This window comes from Camelus dromedarius, chromosome 4 (genome assembly GCF_036321535.1).
Source record: "Camelus dromedarius isolate mCamDro1 chromosome 4, mCamDro1.pat, whole genome shotgun sequence".
NCBI classification, from domain to species: Eukaryota; Metazoa; Chordata; class Mammalia; order Artiodactyla; family Camelidae; genus Camelus; species Camelus dromedarius.
Window position 1 is genome coordinate 75227555 of NC_087439.1, and position 23237 is coordinate 75250791.

The following is a 23237-nucleotide window of genomic DNA, read 5'->3' on the forward strand; positions in this document are numbered from 1 at the left end:
ACCCTGAATGATGAGTAGGATTTTTAGAAAATTAGATTGTGGAGGAGAGAAAATAGGGGATAAGAAAGGAAGGAAAACATCCAAACTAAAGGCATGGAGACACTGGGTGGGTATGTTTGGTTCCTATGAAGAAGTAATGGGAAAATTTTGAGAGACCCTACATTAGACACACACACACACAGAGGAGAGCTGACGGTCTAAGATCCAATCCAAAATCCGGCAGGCTTGAGACCCAAGACAATACCGATGACCCAACTCAAACAGGCCAGGGTAATTCCCCCTTACTCAACCTTTTGACCTTTAATTGATGGGATGCGGCCCACCCACATTAGGGAGGGCAATCTGAGTTCTGCTGATTGAAATGGAATCTCGTCCAGAAACGCAATCACAGACACATCCAGAATAATGTTTGGCCAAACATCTGGGCACCCCATGGCCCAGTCAAGTTGGCACCTAAAATTAACTGTCACAGACCAATAGCAGTGGAGTAAAATCAGTGGAAGCACCATTGCAGAGCATTAAGGATAACAGAGAGAGTGACACAAAATGACATAGACAACTAGAAAAAGATGACAGAGCTTGGTCTTTCTCAAGTTCAAGTTCATATGATGGGCTTATCATTTAGTTTAATTTTTAGAAAAAAAATGTTTTTTGACTCCCTTTTCAGATGTTAAATATGGAATGACCTTTTTTTTTTTTTCCTGCCTCTTTGTTTTGTACTCTCAAACGGTATTCACACAGGCTGCTTTTTCCAGATCATTCCACCTGGGCCTAAATTTAAATACTAAGAAACTTTGAACTTTAAAAGTGATGTATCATAAACTTCATGGATTCTTTAAGTCAAAATATAAAATGGTAACTATCTCCTTATTTAAGCTAAAATGTCCTTTCCCTAGTTTCTTGTGTTTTTTTCCCTACAAAAATATATGCTAGACCATCTCCCAGCTAAATTGACATCCAGCTCTAAAACCAATCTTTCCAGTTCAAGGGGTTTATGACTTTGTATGTCAGACTGGATATCAGAATGGTCTAAATATTCAACTTTGTTGACCATGGCAAGTAGCAGTTATGGTCATAAGAATAGATTTTTAGAAGGGAACAAATATTTGTGCAGTGAAAGTTACCACAGCCCAAGCCAACGTGAGGAGTCTCATTTTACCAGACCCTCAAATCCTATGTGGTTGTAGAAGTTGCCCCAGTGATGACATAGACTCTGGTTTCAACCCCCATGAAGCTGATGGCCCCAATTTATTGGGTCAGGTTCATCTCAATGAGTAAAATGCAACTTAATATTTAGAGCTCTTAAGTGAATCCCAAAAGTCTCTTAGCAGGATAAGCTCTACACTTTGAAAAAATATGTTTTTTGTCCATTAGCGCACTGTATTTGTTATGTTTGTGGTACATCTCTCTAATTGCTTTGAAACAGTGAATACCTCTTTGTGGTGGTTGCCTGATTTAATCACCTGAAGTTATGCAGCAATCCAGATAGAGATGGAATTAACCTCTAAATTTATAAATAACACTTTTTTTTAGTGGATCTCTTGCTTATTTTTAAGGGGGTAAAAACTTGTTAGATCAATAAGTTACCCACAGAAACACACATAGAGGCAGAGGTGAGCGATCTTTCTGGGGCAGGATCCCTTTCTGAATGAAAGAATAGAACAGAGAGAGGTTGGTTTTGTGAATGTATTTTTGAATAAAATGCTAGACTCATGGAATTGTGAAGGAATTGCCCAAGTACGAAGATGACCTTTGTTTTTTATTTTTAAACAGTTGTCCTCTGACCAGCAGTGGATCTTTTGAAAAAAAAATGTGATGTGCTATTTTGATGGCCATGCACTTCTGTTTATTCTACCTAAGATGTGCTGATTTGGGTAACTCCATTCTTGGCCTTCTGCAGTCGTAAATGTATAGCAACCAGCTCCTCAGGGAAGAGGGGGAGGAGGGCTGATATGTAGCATTTGCCTTTTTCCATGGTGTAAATTCGCCCACCATAGCCAATTTTAGGCTGCCAGCATCATTGTCAACCATCTCCCAGAATTCCTTAATATTTCACTATCAGCCTTTGTAAACTGGTACAAGCCATCCTCAGCATGTCACTGGCTCCCCTATTATATTTCTAACACCTAACTACCTCCACTCTCAATGCATAAAACATCCTTCCTTTAGCTAACATTTTATGTCGGAAGTTTTGGGGATTTTTTCTTATCCACATCTGCTAACCAACAAAACTCTAACCCAAGTGCCATGTGCCCTGTTTTCTCTCCTAGCAACTTAGATCTCTAATCATAGCAGGTTAACAGAATAACCTTTTTTAACTTTTTATTAATACAGAATGTCATGAGATATTTGGGACCACTTACTCCTTCAAATGAGCCAAGTAGTAGAAAATGTTAGCCTGACTGTTTTTTACTTATAATAAACTGTCACTCAGCCATTTTTTATCCCTACTATTGGTAACAGAGTTCTGTCTGGGATATAATAAAGAGAAAATAATAACATTTTATTCCTTATAATTGGAGAAATACTAGGGAGGGGACCAGGAGCTGAGAAGAGATTTATATTTTGGAAGGGAGAGAATGGGTGAGTAAATTACAACCTTTATAAAAGTTAAAGTGGATTACATTTAACTTTTTTGAGCTTTTTAAGACTTCATAGAGTTGAGAAACCAGGAGTTAGAACGGATTCAATGGGCAATGCTTCTAGCTTTGAAATTACTGTTCTTTCATTGTTTCCATAGCTCCTTAGAGTAAGAAAGAAGATCTGATGTTCTGTCTTTCTGTAGCATAATTACAAGTACTTTTTGTTTTATTTTACTTACATGGTCTTAATATGGATTCCTGGTTTGGCAAAATATTAATTGGAAACAATTTCAAACTTCTGTAACTTAGATTTGTTGAGCCTGAGGTTGGTATTTCTTCACAAATACTGATGGCTTTTACTTTTCTTAAAATAATAGAAGCTTAAAAAAAAAAAGAATCGTGTAAAGAGAGAAGTGTATTTTGTTTGGCTTCACTAAAATACCACTTGGCTCCAACCAGCCCATATTTCCTGACTCTGACCATGCCCCGAAGCAGTGAAAGGGTAGAAGTTTTTAAAATGAGATTTGAATTTGTGTACTTGCATTCCTTTCAGTTTTTGACTATGTTGTTAGTCCTACTTGGTCCAGCACTGGGAAGCTTGAGTGAATTTCCTTAATGAAACTTAGAAGGAATCAGTGTTGTTCAAAATTTGCTTTGTGAGTGGCTAATCTGAAAAGAGACTCATATTTGGATACAACTGCTTTTTTTTATGTGGTTTGCATTCTCAACATACTGCTTATTCAGACACTATTTATTGACACATGTTAGAAAATTTCAGAAATCAAGGCAGGGTATTCAAGTATGGTGACATAAAAAGCGACCCAAATTCAAAAAAAAAAAAAGGGACCAGGTCAACTTCATTACCGGCTTGAACTAGTTAAGCTGTCCCATGGGACAGTGATCCACTTTTGCGACATAACTGATTTGTGCATCATGGATAGAAATGTCAAGCCTAAAATTTGCACAGTATCTTTTCTGTGTTTTCCTCTTCGTTTTTAAGTTGAGGTGGAAGGGTCTAGCTCAGTGGTAGAGTGCATGCTTAGGATGCAGGAGGTCCTGGATTCAATCTCCAGCACCTCCATTAAAAAGTAATAATAAATAAAACAAACCTAATTACTCTTCCCCCCAAAATAATAATAAAGTTGGACATATTTTTCACAACTGAGTTGTGATCTAAATCGATTCCTTTACATGGATAAAGCAAAGCACCCAGGGAAATCTGTTCAGGGTCACACAGGGAGCGGAGCAGAGCCAAAATGCATGCCCAAGAATTGCTTCTTAGTGCTGCCTTCGGCTAGTGCTGCCTCTGTGTGGTTTTGATAGAGGTCTTAATCGAGACTATCCCCTCAAGGACTTGGCAGACTTAAAAAGCACGTATCAACAATATACACATTCCATTTACTCTGAAACTGAACCCCTTGTGGAATACAAATTAGCACCTACCCCCCCCCCAGCCCGCCTCTCCTACAGGGTAGAGGTAAGGATGTGCAGAGAATGTACAGTTTGCAGTCCGGCATCAGTAGCAGCCTTTTCAGCAGAGAAAAAACAGTGGAGAAGCCCAGCGCTGTGACTGTCAGCCTAATTTAGTTAATACTTAAATGCTTTTCTGAAAGCAAGTACTATGTGAGGTGTGAGTGAGGTGGGAGGAGCATGAAAAGGAAAAATAGGAGGCAGAAGGCAGGATGAGAAAAAAAAGAAGAAATAGGAAAAGGAGAGAGAGGGGAAAGAGGCACTGCTCACTGGGCTGTGGAGTCAGACAGAAAGATGGATTCAAATCTCAGCTTTAAACTTTCCCAACCCTACATTTCACTGAAATCTTGAACTGTTTACCCAACTGTAATAAAGGTGAACAATAATGAGAAATCATTATTTACGGAATAGTGAAAATTCTTATTTATAATGATGATAGCTGGCTTATGTGTTCCTCAGTGCTGAGATTTCAGTGTATGAATTAGGATTTGGCTTGGCTGCTTTGTGACAGAGACCCATACAAAGTTTAGTATATAATATTTTATTCTCTCACATAAAGAAGTTCAGAGGAAGGCAGTCTAGGGCTCTTAAGGGGATTCCTTAAATTGTGAGAGCTTTTTACTTAGCCATCCCTATCTTCATGGTTCAGTATGGCTACTGGAGCTCCAGCAATTACATCTTTGTTTCAGGGAGCAGAATGGATGAAGGACAGAAGGAGGGCTTTTTCTTGTAAAAAATCTCCTTGTAAGGTTTTTTTTTTTTCCTTTCCCCAGAAGTATCATGTGACACTCTGTTTACATCTCATTGGCCAGAACGTAGTCTTTTTTTAAGCTTTGTGTACAGACTGTAGCAAGAAACATTGTGATCCTTAGAAAAATGTCTCAGAAGTTAAAACTGTTATTATTAGCAACAATAATAGTAACAGTAAGGGGTCTCAAGTACTATATTCAAAAATTTGTGTGAACCATCTCATTTTATATTCTTTTGATGAGGTGTTATTATCCCTATTTAACAGAAAAGAAATTGTAGTTTAAAAAAGTTAAATAGTTTGTCCAAGGTTATGTCATTAGCCAGAGGTGGAGCTCCAGCTCAGAACCAGACATCTTTTTCCAGATCCCAAGCACTTAATCACTACTTTGCCTCCTGCTTCTCAAGTTTTAACTTGATAGTTTATCCATCTCCATGTGAGGTGTTTTAAAACCTTCTATCCTATTTGTGGTTTTATAGTCTTCAGATCTCCACCCTTTTCACTGAACACAGACACACACACACACACACACACACACACTTCTCTCACTTATTTTTCTCAAGTCTTCCAGTGTTTCTGTGCTTATGTAAAAGAATGTGACTTTTAATACTTGGTTATTTCCTTGTCAGTTGTCTTCTTGTACTTTGATCAGGAGCCTGCTATTAGAGTTTTTGGCAATTTATTTACCGAGCAGCCTTTTTTCCCCAGGTGCAGCCCTAAAAGCTGTTGGGGAGAACAGGGTGAGTAAGAAAGTCCCTGCCATCGAGGCATTTACAGTGCAGTTCTTTAGCAAATGGATTTTAGACAAGCTTCTTAACATCAAATGATACTATGACACCACATGTAAATCACAACTGACCTAGATGCACACACCCATTTGTCCTTATAATTACAAGTGCATCATCGTTACCTCTCAGTGGCCACCTGTCCCTTCAAAACATTCCTAAGAAATTGGGTAGAGTAAATAGGCAATTCCATTCTAGTACTCGTATTTTTCTCTTAAACAACATGGCTTATATTATTGTTGTAGTAATAAAAGCTTAATCTTAATTTACATAAAGAGGATATGGGTTATTATATCTATTATTCAGACATGTCTATTTTATGACATTTTAGGTTTTTTTTTTTTTTAATTGAAGTACAGTCAGTTACAAAGTGTCATTTTCTGGTGTGAAGCACAGTGTTCCATTATGACATTTTAAATAGTGGCAGAAATAGTATCCAAGTGTATTAGAGGCTCAAATCAGCAGGGACTGGTGCACATTTGAGACCAGAGCCTGCCAATACAAGCCTGTGTAAGGGTTACTTTTTTTTGCAAGATCAGCAAAGAGATTGCACTTTATAGGTTATGAAGCAGGGAGTATTACCCAGGGATGTGAGGCTGATGGCACCATCTCCTACAGAACTTCCCTTTAAACCAGTCTTTCTCTGGAAATAAGATACTGAGAGAAGGGACTGACAAGGATTCTTGTTTTGGCCATTTCTCTGCTTTGGTGCTAGTATACCTTCTGCTTAATGTTATTTCTTTTTTAAAAAAAAATTTTTCTGGGGGGTGGGAGTAGGTAAATAGTTTCATTCATTCATTCATTCATTATTATTATTTTATTTTTAATGGAGATACTAGGGATTGCTAAGCAAGCACGCTATCACTGAGCTATATCCTCCCTGCTCTTTAAAAATTAAAAAAAAGTTATTTGTCTATTTTTTTAACATTATTTCTTTTAAATAAGTAATTTTCCCCCTATTTGGAAGCTACCTACAAATTATTTTTCCCCGTTTCCTGGTTATGTAGCTATAGAAGCATTTTCTTTTGTAATGGAAAAGTGACTTTTCAATTGGTCTAAATATACCGTCTGCCCCTGGGATTTGCCTAGACACATTCATTCCTAGTCTTTAAGGTACTTTGTTAATGGAGCTTCATCAGTTTGAGAGGTCAGTTCCTTTTTGCTTGGTTATTTGGCATATATCATGTACCCTGACATTTGATTTATCAGTAAGGAGTCTCCAAGCTCTCCTAATGGTCCCTTTTATCTTTGATGACCTAATTAACTTTATCTGATCATGGAAAACTTACATTTTCTAATCGTCTTTGAGATAATTGGCTTCATTATTGTCTTGAATAACTTTTACTTTGAAAACTTAATACCATCTGGCTCCTAATGATAATGATAAATAGCACTTGTGTGGAGCTTTAGACTTAAAAGGAATTTTAAAAGGCTTTTCTATGTTGTATGCAGTCCTTACTGCAACACTGAGGGAAATGGTTTATGCTCATTCCTGACTTCATGTCACCAGGGATTCTGCAGTAAACATGACAGACATGGTTTCCTCTTCCTATCACATTACGGGAGAGAAAGGGTTGTTTTGAATGAGGGAGACATTTTTATAAGAAATCTGTAGCCCAGAGACCTTAATGACTTGCCCAGAGTCACTGTAGGTGATAGAATTTGCCTGGATGTGTGATTGATGACTAAACTGGAAAGACAAGTAGAAAGGAGATTTTAAAGAGTTTTGGAAAACCGTAACAAAAGGTTGGAATTTTTTTTTTTTCTATAGATAACGAGTAGCCAGTAGAGGCTGGAGTGGAGATACAGTCAAAGCTTTTAGAAAAAATAACCTGACAGTGAGAAGCCAGTTTAGTAAGTAAGGTTGTAGAGGTATGGAACAACTGAGAAACTATTAATAAGTACATATATAAGAGAGAGCCCTGAAATAATGGAATGGTAGGTGGGGATGGGACAAACGGAGGAGACACTGCAGTGGGAAAATGGGGGAGGACTTGATAGTTGATTGCGTGGAAGGAAAAGAAAAGAAGTCAATATTGTTTGAAATTTCAGGTGACAAGAAGAGCTTGCTAATTACCACAGATAGCAGTAAGAATGTAAAGAGCGTCAGTTAAGAGAAGCCCAGATGTCCATTCAGTGGCTTCATTCTAAGATCATGTCTTTGATGACCAACTCTCAGATGTTTCCTAAAGCCAGGAATAATGTTCCTTCTAGCTCTCTTCATTCTGGATCCAGTCGAAGCATTCGTTCCTCTAGTCTGGTCTGTCCCAAGGGAGTAAGGAGAAAGTCTCCCAAAGATTGAAAATTAGGAGAAAACAGAGTAAGATTATTACTCCAAAGTGGTTCTTTCCTAGAATGTGTGAAATGGCAGACGAGTATGTGGCGTGTGTTGCCTACTGACCGAGTGGCTTTCTTCCTAGGCGTTTTTTGTTGACCACAACTCCCGTACCACTACTTTCATCGACCCCCGGCTCCCGCTTCAGAGCAGCAGACCCACAAGCGCGCTGGTTCATCGACAACACCTGACAAGGCAGCGCAGCCACAGCGCCGGCGAGGTGAGTCCACGCCTTAGGGACGGACGTGCTGGTGCACAGAAGTACAGGACGTGTGGTTTGTGGCACTGTGCTGGCTCTTTATTATTGTTTTGTTTTGAATTTGATTTAGAGACTATCATTTGAAGGCTGAAAAGTGTTGGCATGTTGGTAGGGCTTCTCTGGAAACACACAGGGCCTAAACTCCAAGTTTAAAAAGCAGGACATAATGAGGAAAGATTGAAGAAAGTAGGGATGTTGAAAATTCAGTGGATGGCGAGAGAGAATTCATAATGTAGTAAAATGCTCCAGAGAGGAGGGTGGTGAGCTCTTCCGCATACCTAAGGGCAGCTTCATAGGAAGAGACGAATGTAACTCTTAGAGGGCTAAAATTAAAGATGGGGAAGTTTCCTAAGTGAGGATTGCTGGATTAGGTTAAAATCTTTGGCCAAGGCTATGGGGTTGTGATCACCTCACTAATACTCTTTAAAATTAGGATATATATATGAGAGTTGATTTATGTATTCTAAGTGCCCAGAGAATACATAATTACTGAAAGGTCCACTGTGCTCTACTTTGGTAGTTTGCAGTGACCCACGGTAACCACATGGGGGCTCTCTAATAACCTAACCACAGAGAAAAATAAAAGAATCTCTGTTTCCCTTTTTTCTTTAGCAGCTTAAATAAATAAAAGAGGAATGTTTTAGGTCAAATATTTTCTCCTTAGTATGGGCTTATGCTTTGAATATCATTGCTTGATATACATTGTTTCTAAAAATTCCCTTAGACAAATAGAATTAAGATTCTTGTCCTGAATGCCTTTTCCGTGTCTATGTGCGTATCATATTTTCAGTATTATGCTGTAGGTCAAATATTTTTGTAGCTTCTATTATAAGAAAAAATTATGAATGCAATAAATAACTGGGTTTGTTTCATCAAAATTCCACTCTTGGAATTTCTGCTCATGATTTGCCTCCATGCTCTAATGCATCGTGTGTGTTTGCTGGCTGTAAAGGGAGACAGAGAAGAGCACACATGAGAATCTCATAGAAAAATGATATATAAATCAATTGCAGGATGAGGTATGCACAGAAATATTTATGTTTTATGGGTAGCTAATAAATCTGTACCTGGCTGTCATATAAACCATTTGTGGTAAACTGGATGATGCTAACAGCATTCATCTAAGAAACAGGACAGAACTCTCACCTTTGGACCTTGTGCGTGATATGTGGCATATTAAGGCCCTGCCTGGTTGTATCACGCGGCCAGTGTACTTTAGACACTTGCCTTATCTCAGCCTCACAATAGGAAGCTGATAGTTCAGTCTAGTCAGGACTACGTGCGTGAGATTAGTAGCTACACTTGCATTTTCTTTCAACCCTTCTGCCTCAGAACTTGAATTATTTTCATGGTCTAATAGTAGGGATACTCAGGTACATGTTAAAATTTGAATGAAGACTTCTCTTGATACTGATGGACACTAAGCAGTGGAATAGAGATGACCCCATAAAGACTCAGCATTCATCCCCAGAGGTGTTAAACCTTAGAGGGGAGTGTGCTTCTGGCCCAGCTGTTGGAAGCACGCACATCCTGCAGTAATACGCACGTTGACCGGGGCTTGCCCACTGTCTGACGGTCTGGTTTGAAGAAACAGGGTGTCAAGGAGAAGACCTTTGGCTGTTCTTGGAAATGGTGATACAAGGCAGCATACTGACTGGAGGGAAAATATAGATAGGTGAATGGAAATGATAAGTTTGGTGACTGACAAACAGGGGGTAGTTAACGATTGAATCTCCCCCGAGAGAGGCTGACTTCATTCCTCAAAGCCAATAACTCAAAAGAGGCAGAGTGGGAAATTTCTAGTTACATATATGAGTCTTCCCAGCCACTCTCTTAGACTCATTGGGCAAATATTCCAGGCAGTAGAAATTTTGGTATCTCTTCTGTCCAGCAATGAATACTTACTAAACACCAGTGGTGTAGAAATGTGGTTGGTGTGTGAGATACAAATCAGTAACACATGTTCCTGTGTTCTTATTAAGGAGAGAATGTATAAAATGAACCATCATCCAGATGAATAAAGATACAAGAGAAAAAAAAGCCTTATAACCTGTTAGTAATGGCAGCTGCTCTAGAAGTCTACCCCCAAGTGCTGGGGGAGCTCAGAGAAAGTGACATTTAATGTCAGCTTGAAGGGAAGAGAAAGCTTCATCGAGGAGGGGCTGTTTGCACTACATTTGAAGAATAAGTGAGAACATTCTTGAAGGATAAACAAGCATTGCCAGGATGGGATGACACTTCCAGTTTCAGGGCCTTTAGGAAAAGCCCTCGCCAGACACCTATCTAATGCAGTGCGATAAAACGGTTGTAAGGGTTTGAATGGGTGGGAGTGGCAGCTGTTTGATGCGCACTAATTTATAAATCCAGTAAGTTGTTTTGCCTTTTGTCCTCTTACTCTCTTATACAACTGTTCCACTCTTGTCTTAAAAGACTCCTGTAATATGGGGGGAAATGCTAAAATGGAAGCTACAGCAACGTTAGAGTTTTCTGGTAAGACTATTACTGGGCACTTATGTTTATCTGCTTGGATGTATGAGTTTCTAAGTCTATAACAGGTACAATAAGTGATTCAGGTTAGGAGAACCCTCTTTAGCTCCTCCACACCTGCTACGATTAACTCTCTGGTGTGGGAGGTTCAAACCAGAAAGAGCTGCTGTACTGGGTGCTCTAAGAGGTGTGTAAAGTTGCTTCAAAGGAGAGAAGACACCACCTCGGAAACCCCATGAAGACGGCTGCTCTTCAGCCCCTCCTCTGCTGTGGCAGGGAATTCCCTGACTGGCTTCAGCCAAGACGAGGTCTATCCTGGCCTCGCGGCGGTGACCCTGAACATCAAGCTGTTCTCTTTGATGGCGCTGTCGCCGGGTTGTGTTGCGTCAGGCAGAAGTTATTCCCGATGAGCAGGAATTTGGCTTCCACAGCCCCAGTCATTGTAGGTGTGCCGAATACTCCTGTACCACCCGCCAGTAGTCACCGCCCTGGCCCCTCTCAAGGACATGGATACCCCCACCCCTCAGTTCAGCAACCAAAGCAGAGCTTTTGAGAGTCCTGTGTCAACTTTCAGCTGGCATCTCTTCCGCTCATTTTGTGCTTAACCACGCTCGCTGACAGATACTCTGAACAACTTGGCTTGGGGTGCTGACACAAAGCACTCTAGGTCTTGGTGCAAAATGTAAACGATGCTCGTGTTTGCAGGTGGGAGAAGATTCTCGACATGCAGGACCTCCAGTACTCCCCAGGCCGTCGAGCACGTTCAACACCGTCAGCAGGCCACAGTACCAGGACATGGTCCCTGTGGGTAGGTCATCCCTTTCCAGAAATACCTTGGCCTTTCAGGTTGGCATGTACCATATACTCTGTGCTGATACTTCCCTGTTGTCGGCCCGCTACATTTGCCCTGGACTGAGAAACTGCTATAGTATCCCTAAGATATTGATTCGAGTCTCAAGACACTTAGGTTTTTGTAAAATCCGATAGGATGAGATTTTTTTTATACCACTCTACCTTTTTTGAGTGAAGCTCAGATTAGGCTGTTGAAGTTAAGGAAACATAAGTTCTTAAGGCAACTGTATTGTATGGTCATTTTAAATTAAGCATTTGGACAGTGTATATTTAGTATACATCTAATGCTCGAGACAGAGTTTAACTTGTGCGTGAGCCTGTAGTAGCCTCACAAAATAAGAAAGCAGTGATGGCACATTCTTAAGGATAAATAATATCAAATGCACGAGAGCAAGAGCCTCCAGAATTGTAAAATAAAAATAAAGGAATGTGTGCCAATAGGTCTAAAGACCAACTTGAGTTGTTATTAACATGATGACGTTGAAGTAGATCAGTTTTCAAACCTGGAGCCCCTCAGGCAGGTGGAGCGGACAGACTGGTAAAGGACAACATGGGATCCCTGCTCCATCTTAAATTTGGGCAGCTTTCCATTTGTCTGGTTTTACTTTAAATTTTTCACTTTTTTAAGAAAGACTTTACCATGAAATATAATGCAGTGCCCATATCCTAAAGAAGTTTGACTACCACTGAATAAGAAGAAGTCTTGGGTCAAAATCAAACAATCCCCATTCTGTTATGCCATTACTAATATGATACTAAATACTGCACATCAAATTTTGATGTACTATAAAATTGTGGCTTAAAAAGTTACCTAGGCTCTGATCTTAGGTGGAACATAAAAATCCATTGACAAAATTTCAATAAAAGTGTTTTTATTTACATATGGTGAAATGTGCACTTAGGGAAACTGAGTTTGACTATGGGATTCCATGTTAGCAGGTAGATAGTACTTTCTTAAATTTGATTCATTTAACTAAAATTAGTATAATGTAGCTAAATTTTAAAGTGGCAAATGTCTAGAGAATCACATTTCTTTTGATTGATATTTTGTTAGTTTAAGTAAGGCATGTTTCTTGATCATATTAAGAACATGAGAGTATTGACTGAACTAGGATCTCTGATGTTTGAGAGTTCAGACACTCAGTTCTGTGATTTAAATGTATCTGTATCTGATTATAATGGTTTAATCAAGATGAATCATCTTAAGTAAACAAATTAGTTTTCTTGACGAAAGGGCATTAATAGACTGTTTAATAAATTTTAATTAAATTAAACGTTTCTGTAGACGTTAGCCAGTCTTGACTAAGATATAGATTTTCCTTTTAATATATTATGTATGTAATTGATGTTGCTGATTGTACTTTAGCTGTTGGTGTAATTGGTTTGGTAAAGAGCTACATGTGATTTAATGGCATTTTTTTTCCACATAGAATTTGGGGATGGTTTGCCTATGCATTTTGGTAGTAGCTGCTGCTGGCAGCTATTGCATTTTGGCAACTATTGCTCTGCCTCTTTACCTCTGCACATGGTTGATGTTTAATCAGAAGATGGTTTTCATTTCTAACAGTTGCTAATGAGGTTGATTTTGGTAAACAGTACCAAAAAACAATCAACATCTAGCATCTTGTTGGTTATCTCATCTTGCAATTTGATAATAAATGTGGCTCATCAAATGAGTTTAATGAGTGTTTTAAGTCATATCTTACAGATCTAAATCCAATACTCATATAACAGGATAGACACAAATTGGAATTGAAGCATCTGTAGTGACTCTAAACTATGACTTTGAGTACAAGGAATATTAACCAGAAAAAAATGGATTTTTAAAAGTCTGGACTTATGTGCATAAAATTAATAACAGATTTTAAAATATTATTTTATATATATATATTTTTTTTTTTTCAGCTTACAATGACAAGATTGTTGCATTTCTGCGCCAACCCAACATCTTTGAAATTCTACAGGAGCGTCAACCTGATCTTACCAGGAATCACTCACTCAGGTAACCATAATATTGGTATTTAATTCAAATTGCGTAAGCCCCAACCATTAAATCTTCGGTAACACTGATAATCGTCTTGGAAATTCACTCTTGCTTTCTGACATTCTGAACAAAGGCGTCTTGTGCACAAATACTTTATGTTATCAATATCAGGTCATTGTGGTCCTGGTTTTTCTCTATTAAGGATGAGGATTGAATAAAATTGACTAGAGAACCTAGAACCATCTTTAAAGAAGAAATATGAAAAAGAAACAAAATGTCACAGTGATGAATGCATCCTAGATGTGCAGATTAAAAATGAAAATAAGACATTATTTGAATGTAGTTTGAGTAAACAAAAGAAGCATAGAGTTTATTGAATTGAGACTTATAAAATCCTAGACCCTTCATAGCAGCACTATTTACAATAGTCAAGACATGGAAACAGCTAAATGTCCATCAACAGATGACTGGATAAAGAAATTGTGGTATATTTATATAATGGAATACTACTCAGCCATAAAAAATAAAATAATGCCATTTGCAGCAACATGGATGGCCCTGGAGAATGTCATTCTAAGTGAAGTAAGCCAGAAAGAGAAAGAAAAATACCATTTGATTTCACTCATATGTGGAATCTAAAAAAAAAAAAAAAAAAAAAAAGGCAAACGAACTTATTTACAAAATAGAAACAGACTCACAGACATAGAAAACAAACTTATGGTTACCAGGGGGGAAGGGGGATGGGAAGGGATAAATTGGGAGTTCAAGATTTGCAGATACTGACTGGTATATATAAAATAGATAAACAAGTTTATATTGTATAGCACAGGGAACTATATTCAATATCTTGTAGTAGCTTATGGTGAAAAAGAATAGGAAGACGAATATATGTATGTTCATGTATGACTGAAGCATTATGCTGTACACCAGAAATTGACACAACATAGTAAACTGACTATACTTACATTAAAAAAAGAGAAAAAATTAAAAATAAATAGAAAAAAAATCCTAGACTTGGTATTCACATTTTTCTGTAAGAAAAACACAGTAGAATCCAAGGAAGAAATCTGATTCTCTCGAGTTCAGCATTCCCCTGCATGAACCCTCTCTTCTAAACAAGTCTTTGAAGTATCAAGCTTCAAGCCCAGTTTTACTTTCCTGGATACATGCTTTTCCTTCTCCCTGGCAAGCTCTTTTCTTCTTTTGTGTTTGGCAAGAAAGATCTTTCCTTTTAAATTCAATGTAAATTCCACCTCATGCCCCGCCCCAGAAGCCTGTCAGCTCCACTGTGGATCCTCACTCTCATGACCGAGTCTAGACTTTCTCAACCTTGGTGTGCTAGGCATTGGTGGCAACAGAAAAAAGTGGGCATTTCTGCTGAAAATCCTACATAACTCAGAGACCACTTGGTCTACACGCCACCTTTACAGGCAGAAATATTTTTGCCCAGTGGTACCATCCTGGCCCATGGCAGCCATTGTCAAATACTGCTCCACTAAGTTGTGCCAGACTCTTACTGGTATCACTGGGGAGTTTTATAAAGTACAAAATGCCAGCTCTTGCTTACCCCAACTTGTCTCCTTTCTCTGAATTTCCACCCTCTATCCTCCTATGCTCTGCCCAGAAGTTTAATGTAGGAGGTCTGGGATAGAGCTCAAGCATTTAATTTCCTAAAATTTCTCCATCTAATTCCAATGGCACATCAAGGTGTAATAACCTTTGGTCTAGACACTAATTTCATCAGTAATTATGTAATGTATCAAATTGTCCTTCCTACTATTTTGGTTATATGACTTTTGTGCTTTAATCTGACTTTTCAAGTCCTTAAGCTTTATTTTTCCAAATAGATTATACGCTCCTTGCAGATAGGGATTTTATTCACTCATCATTACTTCTCCTCCTTACTGCTGAAATACCTAGATTTTGCATATATAGTGAAAGTAAATCTATATATCTAGATACATGTTGACTTGAGAATAAACTACCAAATAGTCTTCTTATGATGTTCTCAGTCTCTCATATCTTTAAAGTTGTCATTACTTTGTAAAGTTTCTGAACAACACATAATTTCAAGTACGATGCTACAAATGTTGCTTATACAGATATCCCGATTTCACATATTTAACATCTATCCCAGGTTTCAGTGTTTTCCCCAACTTAACAAGCAAGCTATACTTAGTCAGGAAAAAGTATAAAAGTTATACAAGCCATCATTTTGTATATCTGTATATTCTAGCATCTACTCAGTACATGTGGTCCCCTACAGAATCTAGTGTAAAAAGTTTTAGTTAGTAACTGCAGGAATGAACCCCTCAGTTCTCTAAGGAGAGATCTTAGAGGTTCTGGGCTGCCAAGGAAACCAGATGAACATACATATAAAATCCCTCCTCTTTTGCAAATCACAAAATAAGGACAACTCTGTTTTCTCTCTCTCTCTTTTTCTTTAACCAACTTCATCCCCAACACACACACACACACACACACACACACACACACACACACACACACACACACACACACACACACTTCTAGTCAATATCTGTTCCTCTGAAAGAACCCCCCACACACACACAAAAGAATAAGAAAGAGGAAACTCCTTGTTTTCCGCTTTTGCTCTGCAGCTCCACCTTATTATTTATATCAATTTAGCATATCTTCAAATCTCAGTCATCAGAGAAATTAGATGACATAGTCTATCTGAACAAGGCTTCTAACATCATTAGTTTTTAATACTTGACAGAACTTTAACAGACACTAGCAGAGGAAAAAGCTGCAGACCTCATTGGTAGCTTCCATTTTTGTTTTTGTTTTACTTTCTGCTTTTTAGTGTCGTAAAAGTTTCCTATTTCCTAAAGATACCTGAAGATTTTTTACTTTTTAATGATACCCAGGGCCTTCAGTTAAACACAATCTTACTTCTAATTATCGATCTCACATAATAATCTATTGCTAAGAAATTGATAGGCTGTGAAATGTTTCCATCTTATTTCAAACCTTATTTATAAATTTCCGTTTACACTTTCTAAAACTGTTTACAGAATTTGACCGTAGAAAGCATGAACAGTCATGATGAGTAGAAAGAAACAGGAACTTAATGAGATAATGCTGTTCCTCTTACACAGTGTGTATAACAGTACACTTTTGAGTTTCTGAAAAGTTATTGGTAGTTAAGCATTTTGCTTATAGTAACAGTGAAATGGGGAAGTTGGTACATCTAAGAGAACACTCTGTTTCACCGAACTGCACTGTAAGGAGCATTCCCACAAACGAAGGGGTGGGGAATTGGCTGGGGTCCTTTCACCTCATATTTCAGTGATATATGTGATAAGAGATTTATGCATGGAATGGAGGCATGGAGTAATTGTGTGTCAAAGGTAACTGTGGACCTATATTCATATCCTGAGCAAGGGTTCTCAATAATAGCATGGCTCTGAGTGCATTGTTTCTCACTGTGGCACAGGCACTTAAAAGAAATATCCCTTCTTTTCTCCATAACAAAATGAGGGAATAAGCATCAGCTTATCAAATAGGTATACCTCTGTTTTGTGCTTTTATTGTTTTGTTTGTGATTCCTTGCAATCCAGAGGATTGTAAGCAGTTTGCTTAGTTTGTAGCCATCAAAGCTTCCTCTTCCTTGAGATTCCCCTGGTGTATCTTTTCCTGTAGAATAGCTGTGGTTTTTCATGCACTGGGATGTGGCTTTTGCTTTCAACTGCTCTTTTTAAATCACCACTTCCTCTAACTTCATCTAGCAAGCAAACACGAATGCTGTCAAGTTGTCTTTTTTTTTCTTTTTAAGTCTCAGCCTCAGAAAAATCACCATCCAAAAGTCAGTACCACTTCCATCAAATGGATAGTATCCTTTTGGATTACTATAGCCAACTGTTGGTTCTCACTGAAAGACAGTGATCATACTCAGAAGTTTTATAACGTTATAAAGGCTGAAATAAAGTTTTCTAATATTTTAGCCAAAGACAAATCTATTCATTTTTTAAAAACATAACCTTTTAACAGTATTTTACAGATTAATGTAATATATACAAATTCAATAAAATTTTTGATGTCGGTACTTGTACAACATTGTATTATGAGCACGGATCTAAGTACCATAATTAGGAGTTGAATTAAGAGTTGAGAATTTCCCCGTTTGTGTGATCATTGGATTCAACCAGTAAATCTGCTCCCTACTAGTCCAGCTTTCCCCAGACATCAGTGATAATTATTTGGACTCCAGGTTGATTCCACCTTAAGTGCTTCCTGGATAAGTTTCCTTCCCTTGAGAATGTGATCTGTGATAATGTTTCTTCATTCTGGGTAAACTGGGCCATTCCTTAGATATGTCATTAGCAAATCAATAACTTGGAAGTCAAAAAATTCTGAGCTACAAAAGGCAAATGAGTCCGTGTCCCAGGGCTCACCAGAATAGAAGCAAATGCAGACTCTGGCCTTCTATTTCTTTCCATCATCCTATTTTAAGAGCCTTGGAATTTTGTTATTGCTCAAATTATACTCTTAATTTTATTTTCATTTCAAAAATAGTGCATGCCATTGAGAAATTATCAAACAATACAGAATTTTAAGAAATAAAAAGTTAAAGTTTAAAAAAGCTGGCTTTCATAAAACAAACCCCAATGTTCAAAGATTCTAACTTATTTCTAGTTCAGTTTTCTAATAAATGGGTTTTTCTGCATTTAATGTTGGGCTGAAAATATTAATCTCAGTTAACATCTTATCTACCTTGTCAAAATAGCATAAATTTTCCCTTGCCAATCCTTATGCATTTTCCTGTTATGACCTGCCTAGCTCTCTCTCTAGTCTTCTGATTTGTTTACTGTTTGCTCAGATATCTGGAACCAACATGACAAACTTCTGATCTTGTTGCACCAAATTTACATAAGAGGAAATCTGCACTGAAGTTATTTTTTCCTATGAATCATTTACATAGGCATAATTATTGAATTTTTAAAAACACCTAATGAAAATTACTTATTGACATCACACAGTGTTACTGGAGAGTCCTGGTCTATCTCCCAACTGGGAGACCAACGTTAATAATGACACTTAGAATACAGATCTTAAGTAGTTCAGGTTTGGGGATCAGACAGACCTAGTTTGATTTCTGGCTCTGCAGTCACCAGGCAACATTGAATGAGGCATTTAACCCCTACAAGTGATGGTTTCCTCATCTGTAAAATGGGGATAGGAAGTTCTAACTTGCAGTGCCCTTTTGAAGATTAAATGAGATAATGTATTTAAAGAGCCTGGTACCGGGTAAGCAGTAGAAAGCATACAATAAATTTAAATTAATATTATTTTAGTAGTCTGTCCTTCACTTCTTTATTGTATCACAAGGACTCAGTTTAAAGTTATTTACCCCTGAATTTATTCTGATCCTCAAAACTACTATCTCTAAGACTAATCGTATGCATAAATGGAACCATGTGATTCTGGGAATAGAGTTAAAATACAGGAAAGATCTCTTGAGTTCCATAATTAATTTCTGTGTAGGAGGGCTTTCTAGTGTTGTGCTAGCACCGTTTCCCTTAGGTAGTTTTGCTCTAAAGTTTTTTACCTGTATGCAGTGAAACTGCCCTTGACTGCTCCATTTTTGCAAAGAGGACTGAACCTGCTGGCTCAAGCCAAATTACTGAGCACAGATTACCGAGGGCTAAACACTGTGCCAAAGGCATTGACCTAACATTGTAGAAGCCTTCCAAAGATGAATGGAAACATCTTCTCAGGCAGTAATCTTCTTGTAGATTTAATGAGAGTTTTGAGATATTGCTGCCTAAGACAGTAAGGAACACAGACTCTTACTCCTTGAAATCTGTTCTGTGGCTTCTGCAGAGGAAATGGCTGCTACTTATGTGAGTGGATGTGCCAGCTTATAGTTGTATGTAGGCTTTGGCATGTACGTTTTGTAAATGTCTAGTTTTCACATTTCCTGTGCCTGGAATCTCGTAACTATTTATTTTAGAATACCTGAACAGTCCATCACTGAAGATAAGAGACCCCAATGGAAAACTCATAGGCAAGATTTTAGTTAAGATTCTCTTGAAGTATGACACCCTGGTATTTGTTAAGTCATTTCCCCCTAAATGTAATTCCCTGATATTAACTTTGAAATATTTCCCAAGTTACAAGTATGTTCATCCACTGGATATTTCTCCAAAGCACTGTATTTTCTGGCTAACAAATGATTCAGTTAAGTTTTCAAACCACTTTCTTACATGAAGAATAACCATATTTTAGGTATGTCTGTTTCACTATTGATTTTTGCTGTACTCTGTTGCATTTATTAAAAAACAGTTCAGCAAAATGACATCCTTCTTCAGTAGCTCATCAGATGTGGACTCTGTGTGGACCAAAGACAAATATCAGAACAGATTCCAGCCTCAGTGCTTTCCCCAAACCCAAAAGAATAATAAGCCATTTTTAAGATCATAGAGAACAATGCACTATTATATTTGATAATACAAAATGGTTTTTAATGAAATCTGATTTTTACATATATATTTAGGTAAATTGCTAAGTTATTAATGAATTAGAAGCATTTCTTACAAAGCAAGCAAAATATGTATTCCCTCTATGTTAGTAATGTATTTTTTTCTTTTTTTGTCTCTTTCAATGGATCTAAATAGTCATGGAAACTGTCTTAGCTAAAATTAAAATCACCTTTTTTCATGCATATCGTCGTATGTACAAATGGATATTATTAATACATCTCATTGAATAAGTTATTACTTTTAGTTCCTTGAGGGTACATTTTACAGAAAACATTCTTGCAGACCCATCAAGGTGCCATTATACCAAAAATCTGGTATCCTATGTGTCTGAAGTGTATAGTTTACAGTAGAAATGGCATAATATTACCATCTGTGCTTAAAATCTTTAAAAACATCTTGTATTTTTCTGCTGTATGTTTTCTTACACACTTATATTCCAAATTAAGTACAAGCTACATGAAGTCAAATTCTCTTTCTTACTCATCTTTTAAATCTTTGTAGGTTCTCACATCCTGTATTGCCTAAAGTGGGTGTTAGAGAAACATTTGGTAAATTAATCCATGTCATAGCAGGATATTTGGGACTTAATGATAACACCTAAAACTAGTTATCTCAAAGGGCAAGTAACTGTGTTTCCAGTATACAGAGTCACAAATGAAAAGATGCAGAATCCACCTTTTTAATACAACAATTTATAGATCTTTGCATATTCCAATATGTGATTTTAGATCTCAGGAGATGATGACACAACAATTATTTATTTTGAAACCTTGACTAAAAATCTCTAGCACATAGCATTATTTTGAGTATTGACATGAAATTTTGAATAATACATTCTCAACTTTTAAAATTATATTGGGATTCTGGTAGGGATTTTTTTTTAAATTTAAGTTACTTTGGATGCAATTAAAATATTTGCAGTTTTTCATTTTCTCTTCTGCAACTATACTATTTTTTTTTCATGGATTCAACTTTTTCATTTCTTACAGTAAAATTGTCTTGTTTGTTTATTTAGCAACTGAATGTTTCTTGTCTAGGTTTTCCCAAATTATGTTATGTTTTTGTTTCTGTTGTGGGTGGGTTTTTTCGCCCCTAAATAATGACTACCAAGATGCAGGAAACTGCTAGTTTTTGTAGTACTATTTTCTGGAGATTGGTACTTCAAGTTCTTTTTTTCCTTGCCTTGACATTTTTATGTCACTGGTTAAAAAATACTGCTTTATCCTTATCTATCCCTTTATATGCTCTTTAACTGACTTGTCTGTTCTAATGGCTTCTATAGTAATGAATTTGTGGGTTTTTTGTTTGTTTCTTTAATATGTATGTTTATTTTAAAATAAAAATACAGGCACATACAACATGGTTTCAATTCCTGAATATATTTTCAGTTAAAACATTTGTTATCAAATACATAAAAATTATAATTCATAGGAAAATACGAATCTCTGGTTATACAATAGTATATCCTAGATATTAATTCTTTAGAACAGCAATGGCCTCAGTGTGCAAGCTGTTAGAATGCCTTAGGTAAGGGTCTTAGAACCAGATATTTTTGGGTATTATAACTAAACTCCCTTTTTTAGAGTCCAAAATGGTTTTGCTTTGTACAGACTTTGCTTTATTGATAATAATGTTTCCCGTTATCCACTGAATTATGAGAATTGTCAACCCTTCATACATGTCACCTCTTTGGTCTTCACAGCATTATTTCAGTTTTACGGAAAGGCCAGGATCTTATCTACTACATATCATAGAAGGACTCAATAGATATTTATGGAATTAACCAAGGTAAACAGTGTGGTTAAAAATTAAAACAATTTGCCAACAACAGAAACAGAAAAAGGAGTCTGTGACCAGGCATCTATTTTGGCTCTTTTTTCTATAGATCATATTGTCTATGGAAAAAGGAATAAATAACTATGAGGCCTATCTAATATTCAATATTTTAAAATGATTGAGTGCTGCTATATAATAGTTCTGTGCTAAGCATCTTATTTGCATTTATTCATTGAATCCTTTCCACAAATCTGTGAGGCAGATATTATAACAATGCTTATTACAAGATGAGAAAACCAGCAGAGAGTTAACTAGCTCTCTGAATTCTTAGCACAGAACTGATTTATATCCACTTACAGAGGATATTGCCTTTAAACATATGGCTAATTGATATCCCTCCTATATTTCCATAAGAATCATGGGACAATAATGGACCTATATTTCCAAACCTAACGTACATAAAGGGAAGTAGAAAGAAAAGTTGATCTTTCTACTGCTTGGCTCTGTTCTTCAAGTCAGACCATGCCCTGTGACTGTAATCAAAAGTATGAATAATCAGTAGTAATTGTCCTTTCTTGACATTACACCATTAGAGAAGTCATGGGGATTTCTCTAAAATTGCCCAAAGGCAGTTCTTTTTTACAGCATATGTATTTTTGAAGGTTAACTAAACTATATCTACAGGAACCATGTGTGTGCAGAGTCTGCAATTCAGAGAGAGTTGTGGTTTAGAGGCATTGCTGCTTCTGATTGTTTTTGATCACGTGCCCTACTTTAACTTCACCAAAATGTTGGTTGGTTTCAATGAGAGTATTTTCTGTGGGAATTCCGGTCTTGAGACTGTTCCTTGTCCTCAAATGATCCTCTGCTAGAGTTGATCCTCTGGGATGACTCTGTTCTTTGGAGGAAGTGGTTACTAAGGTCTGAATATATGAGCATCTGAGAGACAGCAACAGCCAGAGACTTCTTCCCAAGGTTGTCTCTCTATATGCAGTTTAGTATCTGTATATATCTGTTAGTTATAATGGTTGTGTTTTCTTATTAAGAGATTGCCTTTCTCTGTCTTTGCACTTCCTTCAGTGGGTTCTGTTTTAGTAAAGAATCAGATGTCAGCTTCCTGATTCTCTTTGCTCCACTACAACAATAAATGCTCACAAGATAAATTTATTCCACACACTGAGTGAACTCAGGGATATTTGTTAGGAGCCAAATCTGTTTTGGTATTAACTGCTCACATGCCTGGTTTGATTTTACCGAGCACTTGTTTTGTTCATTGCACGGTGCTAGGTACTTGGAGGCACAAAGATGAAGGAGGAAGGGCTTTTGCCCTCCAGAATCTCACATTTCAAAAGGAACTGAAGTTATAGCTGAGTGGCCATGTGAGCAGGTGCAGTAGAGGAAGTGCCAGAAAGTGTTCCAAAGGGCAAGTGAAAAAATACTCCTGCAAAGAGGG

The 23237-nt window shown here is 37.3% G+C and overlaps 1 protein-coding gene across 5 annotated transcripts in view; it reads left to right on the plus strand.

Moving 5' to 3' along the window:
• HECW2 (HECT, C2 and WW domain containing E3 ubiquitin protein ligase 2) overlaps nucleotides 1-23237 on the plus strand; it is a 333893-nt gene that overhangs the window by 253329 nt on the left and 57327 nt on the right. For all 5 annotated transcript variants that reach the window (XM_031452092.2, XM_064485134.1, XM_064485135.1 and 2 more), the window contains 3 exons: nucleotides 8006-8140; nucleotides 11372-11474; nucleotides 13424-13520. In XM_031452092.2, the coding sequence (XP_031307952.1) occupies nucleotides 8006-8140; nucleotides 11372-11474; nucleotides 13424-13520 (335 nt within the window). The remainder of the gene's footprint in view (nucleotides 1-8005; nucleotides 8141-11371; nucleotides 11475-13423; nucleotides 13521-23237) is intronic.